The 7,657-nt window shown below is 47.5% G+C and overlaps 1 protein-coding gene and 1 pseudogene across 1 annotated transcript; both read right to left on the bottom strand.

Annotated features, from left to right (window-relative positions):
• Positions 1 to 563: 563 nt before the first annotated feature.
• Positions 564 to 2,412, bottom strand: LOC109780799 (F-box protein At5g49610). Its single transcript, XM_020339385.4, has 2 exons — positions 2,276 to 2,412; positions 564 to 2,185 (listed from the first exon to the last, which is right to left on the bottom strand). The coding sequence occupies exon 2, from the start codon at positions 2,176 to 2,178 to the stop codon at positions 907 to 909; it is 1,272 nt and encodes a 423-aa protein (XP_020194974.1). The 5' UTR covers positions 2,179 to 2,185; positions 2,276 to 2,412; the 3' UTR covers positions 564 to 906.
• A 2,464-nt stretch (positions 2,413 to 4,876) lies between these two features.
• On the bottom strand, positions 4,877 to 6,577 carry LOC120973678 (F-box protein At5g49610-like; annotated as a pseudogene).
• Between the last annotated feature and the right edge of the window lie 1,080 nt (positions 6,578 to 7,657).

Raw genomic sequence — 7,657 nt, 5'->3', positions numbered from 1 at the left:
AGAAGGGCAGCCAACCATTGAAACGTCTTGAAGCCTCTCATCCTCATCCTCTTGCTCCTGTTCCTCACCTTCCTGCTTCGTGTATCTCACCCCTTGTTGCTGATTCTCACCTCAAATTCCTTCTCTTGTAACCGAAATCGGTATTGATCTGATTGCTCATCATATGTATGTGCCTGGGTCGTGACAACAAGCTGCACCCACTAATATTCCTCAAATATTATGGCCAATAAAGCCAGATTACATTATAATCTAGCCACATGGAGAAAATTCGTGTCCAGGGCATATCTGTTGGGATACCACACATTGCTCCGAACAAACAATCAAGCTAGTTGGGGTGTAAGCACCAGCTAATGACTCCCAGAACAGAGGAGCAGAGGGTACAAATAGCCATGTCTTGTTTTTCTCACCCAGCAAGAAAGCTTTTTAGGAAAGCTGGCCTTTTCTTTTGTCGAACAAAAGCAATTTTTCAGTTCACCCAGATAGAAAAAATTGCAGTGGCAGCACCTCACCCAGATCTTGAGGACTAACATCAAATAGGCTTTGCAACAGTCTGAGATTGAGACTTCCAATAAATACACAAATTACACTAAGTAATATTAGGATTTAGGACACATAATCCTTACATATCATGGCTATGAAAACCAGATTTTAGAATACTTTAGCCACATGAAACTAATTTGTACCTAGGACAATAGCTTAACAATCTTCTTTGAAAACTGCAATATGCTTAATCTCTAAGGCTACCAAGGATTGCTGCAAACAGAAAAATCAAGCTCAAAGGAGCACATAACCACCAGCAAATCGAATGACATAATTTAAGTCGATTCAAAAATCCAACAGACAAATAGTTTAGCCTAAAGAAGATCCCGTTCTAGAAGGAAACACAAACTTGACTCCTAGGTAACACTACTGCCCATCTGCACCTGCAAATGAGTCTGAGAAGAGTGGAACATAGGGTAGAAATATTGCTGTGTTGTTTTCCTCGAGATGAAGGATACGATGAAGTCGATGTTGCATATCGTATGATGCCAATGTATCATCATCATATGAATACAAGAAAATGCTGCCGCGGTCTGGATGAATAGCAGCAACATCGAACTCTGCCGAAGTTATGCTCCATAACTCAGCAATGGTGACACTATGCTTCAAAATCCATTCCTTACTATCATAATCCTTCATGCACCAGACTGCTGCTATCTCGGCAGCTAGAGATGTATCCTCCTCCTTTTTCTTCTTCTTCTTCTTGTTATTGTCAACAGTAGGTAGGACTTTGCTAGCATAGTGCAAGCACCCCTGTGACAATCCAATTCTACCAAAACCCAAACCACGTGAAGGCAAACGGGTAGTCTTCCACACCTGCCCCTCCACGTCCACTGCTACCAGCACAAAATTTTCGTCCATGTACAGGGGGTGGTGCAGCCAACCAAGCAAGTGTAGCATACCGTGAAAGAAGACACCGGAAAGGCCGGCGAAGAGGGTAATTTTCTCAAACAAGCGACTTTCTCTATGATTCCAGGCTCCAGTTTGCGAAGAGTATACGTTGACTCCTGTGACGTATTTCTTCAGATCGCTGTTCTCAAATTGAAGAACACGGAAATGGGAGGAGACTGCTGGATCAAAAGCCAAACGAGCGAAGACGAAGCTGTCAGGAGGCGCCTCAGGGTGAGGGGGGAGGTCGACCCACCTCCCGGTGGCCGGATTGCACACGATGTAATGGGATTCAACCGGCGTATTCTCGTCCCCGGAAGGAGAAGAAGGGGCCATGTGGACGCGGCAGAGGAGGAGGCCATTGCAGGTGTCCAGCTGGTTGACATACAGGTACTTGTCGGATGGCAAGAAAGGGAGGAGCGGGTCAACCGGCGGGGATGGGCTGTTGGAGATGTTGGCGAAGTGGAATTCATGGAAGTGGGGGTCTCTCCTGTGGAAGGTGCTGTAGAGGAAGCCGGCGAGGGCCTGGGGCAGCTTCTTGCGGTTGGCGGGGTCCGTGATGAGGGCGCGCCAGGACGGCGAGACGCACTTGAAGCGGTGGACGGACCTGGCGGGGAGGCGGGAGAGGATCTCCACGATGAGGTCGTCCGTCAGGAGGCTGGCCGCCTCCGCCACCGGAACTGCCTCCTGCGCCGACGCCGGAGGGTTGGTCGCCCTTGCCTTCTTGTGCCGAGAGCTCTTCTCCTCCATGGTGACGCTTAAAGGAACAAGGGATTCATCAATCTGGGTTAGAAGGACGAATTGATGGGGTAGCAGACGGTTTTCCCGTGCGCGTGAAGAGAAATACCTTGGCTTGAGGCGGCGGCGTAGGATGCGATTGTTCGTCGGACGCGACGGCGGCGGCGGCGTAGGCGGCGACGGGGGTTCGGTAACCCACCGATTGGGGAAACGTTACTGTAGCAGTGGATGGATGGTGGGTAATGTTGGGCCGCAAAAGCATTAGCAGGGAAATACTGGGCCGTGTTTTACATTATACTAGTATCTTCCATGGCCATGTCAGCCCCTCCCTCTTGTCTCAAAAAAAAAAATGTCAGCCCCTCCCTCAAAACAAAAATGTTGGCCCCTCCACTTCACTTCTGCACATGTCTCTTTTCTCAGAAAAAAAAAACTTTTGTGCATGTCTCAAAAAAAGAATTTACTTCTGTACAGTTTCTGGAAAAAAAAAACTTCACCTCTGTACAGCGCAACAAACTTTGTCTTCGCCTAACTTTTTTTTAAAGAAAATATGTCTAAAAAAAGCCTAAAAAAACTTTGTCTTCCATTCCCTATAAGAATTTGTCTATAGGACGTGAAACTTGAGACCAGATTGCTCACTCGTTTATCTTCACCGTGTTTATTTAATTTTGCCAAATGACATATATACTAAAGATGTCATCTGAATATCTTTATTAAGGAAATCAGTCAATCCTTACAAGGTCGTCCTTAAAAAAATAAAATTACATACCGGTCCTTGGATAAATTAACGTCATCCTACTCCTACACCCACTGGCGGTGCGCCCTGAGCGAAGCAGGCTCAATGCCACCCATGGAACTCTGAAAATAGCCTCAAGGCCATGGAAATGTTGTTGGTGCAGCAGCCGAGAAGTCATCTATGAGAGTCAGAAGATGTCGGCGACAAAAATCTCGGTAACAAACCGCCATCCTGTAGAGGAAGACGATGAAGAGGGATGGACGACCATCCCAGATCATGCGAGACAGACTCGGGGAGACATGACCTCACAAGCTTCCGGACTACCCCAAAGTTGGTCGACCAAGGCAATGACCTTGCTCACAAATGAGTAGACGATGGTGAAGCACATGTTCCATCGACGTGCACCGTCCGCCGGCCGGTACAGCGTCGTCTTACCGTCGCCGTGCCTAATGGTTGGCATCGTGTCAGTTGTCCGGCCGTGGAGGGAGCCGTGTGTACATGTTGGAGTATACTGGAACAAACAACCTTCAGAGAACACATCTGAACGAATAGAGCAACAAATTAACCGCAGAGGTTTCACGGACCATCAGCGTGGTAAAGTTTCTCAGATCACATTGCTTTGCTGTGATTATGGTGACACGATCGATGAATGTACACTGCAATGTCCCTATTTCAGTTCAAGCTGCTGGAAAACAGGAGTAAAGGAAATGGTTTCGATAACTGACGGACTATGTATATGAACCAATTCACTACTAAGTTGTAGGAAATAATTTTTTCTTTTTCGGTGTGCTTGTGAGTTCGTGTGATATGGAAAACATGTAGGAGCAAAAAATAATTCTACGAGGATTGGGTAATACTGTAACGGGAATGTAGTTTCCAAAGAAACATCACAGATGTCTAGAAAATGACAGGAAACATGGGGAAATTGTGGGACATAGTTCAATAGATTTACTCAGGTCAGAAACTGAATAAACCATGGTGTAATTATATGGTGTAGTGATAGAAATTCAGACTGGGTTCGCCAGAATTCATTAGCTTAGATAAGAGGAACTTGTTCGATGCAGTGCAATACCACTTAGGACTAAGATCAAATATACTCACGTTGAAACATTCTTATTGAGACTTTCAGTAAACTAAGCTGCACACATCGATATGATTAATCTGTAGGTATGCCAGGCATTGCTCCGAACAAACAATCAATCTAGCGGCAGTGTAAGCACAAGCAGATTGAATGTCATCATTTAGGAGACTCCCAGAAAAGAGGAACACAGGGAAGAAATAAGCATTTCTTGTTTTTCTCACCCAGCAAGAAAAAATTTCATTACGAAAGGTGTGAAACACTACTGCACATCTGCACGTTTTCTTTCATCATTGATGCAAGTATTCAGTTGGGTTAACAAATTAGGTACTCCCTCCGATCCAAATTAGTACTCCCGCTGTAAACTAATATAAGATCATTTAGATCACTAAGGGAGTACAACTTTAGTACAAGTTGTACTAGAGCTGCGACAATTAATTTGGATTGGAGGGAGTAGCAGAAGTTAAGCCACAGCATTATGAATTCATTAGCTACAGGACAAGTAGTAGATAAAAAGAACTTTGCTCACTGGGAATGCATCACCGAAATCCTGAGGGCTAGAATCAAATAGACATTGCAACAATCTGATAGAGACTCTCAGTACAGTAAAAAGTTTACCAACAACCCTCACTAATAATGTACTCCCTCCGTTTCTAAATATAAGTCTTTTTAGAGATTTTAATACAAACTACATATGGATGTATATAGACATATTTTAGAGTGCATTTTGCTCCGTATGTAGTCCCTTATTGGAATCTCTAAAAAGACTTATATTTAGAAACGGAGCGAGTAGTAATCTTAGGATTTAGGACACAAGATCCTTAGTGTCTTGAACACGAGAACCAGATTTCAGAATAACTTTGCGACATGAAACTAATTCGTATCCAGACAATAGGACACAAGCACCAGTAAATTGAATAATTCAGCGACAAGAATAGTAACCATGTTTTTCCAAACAGAAAATCAAGCTAGCAGGAGCACACAAGTTAAATGACATAACTTAAGCAAATTCAGAGATCAACAGACAAAAATAGTTCAGCGCCTACAGAAGAGCAAATTCTTAGAAGAAGCACAAGCTTGACTTATAGGTAACACTACTGTCCATCTGCACCTGCAAATGAGTCTGAGAACAATGGAACATAGGGTACAAATAGTGTTGCCCTGTTTTCCCGAAGACTACGGATTTGATGGAATTTCCGATGCTGCATATCATATGACACCAATGTATCAACATCATATGAATCCAAAAAAATGGTTTCACGGTCTGGATGAAAAGCAGCCACTTTATAGTCCACACCAGTTATGCTCCGCAGCTCATCCTTGCTGACACTATGCTTCAAGACCCACTCTTTACTATCATAATCCTTCATGCACCAGACTGTCGATGTATCATTCTTTTTCTTCTTCCTCTCCTTCTTCTTCTTGTCGTCAGTAGCTAGCGGTGTGGCAGCATAGTGCAAGCACCCCTGTGACAATCCAATTCTACCGAAACTCAAACCACCAGACGGCACACGGATAGTGTTCCACACCTGGCCTTCCATGTCCACGGCTACCAGCACAGCATCATCCTCCATGTTCATGGGATACAATAAACCAAGCAAGTGCAGCATACCGTGAAAGAAGACACTTGCGAGGCCAGTGAACAGGCTAATTTTCTCAACCAAGCGGCTTTCTCTACAAATCCATGCCCCGGTTTGAGAGGAGTAGATGTTCACTCCTGTGACGTATTCCTTCTGCTGGCTGTCCTTAAACTGGAAGAACGCGGAAATGGGACGAGGCTGCTGGATCAAAAGCCAAGCGAGCGAAGATGCGACCGCCGGGTGGCACCTCGGGGTGAGGGGGGAGGTCGACCCACCTCCCGGTGGCCGGATTGCACACGATGTAATGGGATTCAACCCGCGTATTCTTGTCCCCGGAAGGAGAAGAAGGCAACATGTGGGCGCGGCAGAGGAGGAGGCCGTTGCAGGTGTCCAGCTGGTCTACGTACCAGTACTCGTCGGAAGGCAGGAAAGAGAGGGACGGGTCGACCGGCGGGGCTGCGGCGCCGGAGACTTTGGCGAAGTGAAAGTTGTAGAAGCGGGGGTCCGGCCTGTGGTAGGTGTTGTATAGGAAACCGGCGAGGGGTTGGGGCAGCTTCTTGCGGTGGGCGGGGTCGGCGATGAGGTCGCGCCAGGCCGGGGAGACGCACTTGAAGCGGTGGACGGACCTGGCGGGGAGGCGGGAGAGGATCTCCAAGATGAGGTCGTCCGTCAGGAGGCTGGCCGTCGCCGGCACTGCCGTCCTTGCCTTCTTCTTCGCGGAACTCTTCCCCTCCATGGCGCCGCTGAAAGGATTCAAAGGGGTTAGGATAAATCAATCTGTACAGTGGATTCATCACTCTGGGCGAGGAGGACGAACTGACGGGGAACTGGCTCGGGGTCTCTTCGTGCGCGCGAGGAGAAATACCTTGGTTTGAGGCCGCGACGGCGTGGGCCGCCATTATCCATGAGGACGCGACGGCGGCGGCGCTTCTCGGCGGCGATGGAGGATCGATAACCTGCTTTTTTTTTTTGAAGCGGATCGATAACCTGCTAACCGTAGCATTTTTATAGTTTTTATTAGGGCAGCAGCATTTTTTATACATTGACTGTTAACCGTAGCAGTGGATAGTGGAATAGCGGATGATGTTCCGCCCGGCCGCGACGGGATTAGCGGCCTAATCCTGCGCCTAATCAGGCCCGCTTTTAACTCAGAGATGGCCAAACGGGCCCGGCCCGGCCTGGCCTGTGCTAATCGTGCCTTGCACGGTCCAGCCCGCCGTGGCACGTTTAATAGCCGGGCCATGCTGTGCCGGCCCGCATGACCCGATCAGCCCAGGCATGGCCTAGTTATTAAACGGGCCGAGCTGTGGCATGTTTAGCACGCTAGGCCATATGTTTTCAACCTGTTAGGCTGTTTTCAGAGAGCTCCTGTACGCCGCCCGCGTGCGGCCGATCGTCGCAGCTTCGCCGAAGTGACACGCATACGGGCCGGCCTAATTATTACGCAGTAAGCGAATAGTGGAAACAAAAAGAAGCGGGAGCAACTAGTTAACGAGCGCTCCTTCGGAGCGCTCGTAACGAGCAGTTCGGGAGCACTCCGCACGTGACAAGTGTCGCGCGCGGAGCGCTCCCGCAAGGGAAAACCAGTCGCGCGGTTGGTTCCCGGTTTTTCCTTTCTGGTTTGTGGTTCGGTGCGTTTTGCAGTTTGACCCTCGAACTACCAGAATTTTCTGTTTTTCCTTTCCGCGCGAAAACACAAAGAATATACCAGCTCGCGCGGTTGGTTCCCTGTTTCCCTTTTTGTTCTCATTATATTTCCGGATAATGGAGATTTATGGGGTAGTTACGGGCGGGGACTATCAACACTATCAAATGTGACCTTTCAAGTAAAGAAAAAAAGCAACTTTTTAATGTAAAACGGCAGTCTCCAGAATCGTTCAATCGTGTGACTTCTTTATAGGCACAGGTGAACACTAGGACAGGCACGGGTCTATAAATTTACTAAATTGAAGAAAAGAGCCTCCGGCGCGAGGGAACCTCCTGCTCGCCTTCGGCTCGTTTAGTTTTCATAAACATCTTGAAGGGGGGGCATTGGTCGAAGTGTGTGTTGGTCGTGCAGCGTGCTGGTTCGTGCGGCGCGTTGTCCGTCACGGTGTGACA

This window comes from Aegilops tauschii, chromosome 2 (genome assembly GCF_002575655.3).
Source record: "Aegilops tauschii subsp. strangulata cultivar AL8/78 chromosome 2, Aet v6.0, whole genome shotgun sequence".
Classification (NCBI taxonomy): domain Eukaryota; kingdom Viridiplantae; phylum Streptophyta; class Magnoliopsida; order Poales; family Poaceae; genus Aegilops; species Aegilops tauschii.
This window is presented reverse-complemented; position numbering and strand designations above follow the sequence as displayed.

Excerpts from the sequence above, each read along its gene's own strand:
- LOC109780799 (XM_020339385.4), bottom strand. The coding sequence starts at position 2,178 with ATGGAGGAGAAGAGCTCTCGGCACAAGAAGGCAAGGGCGACCAACCCT.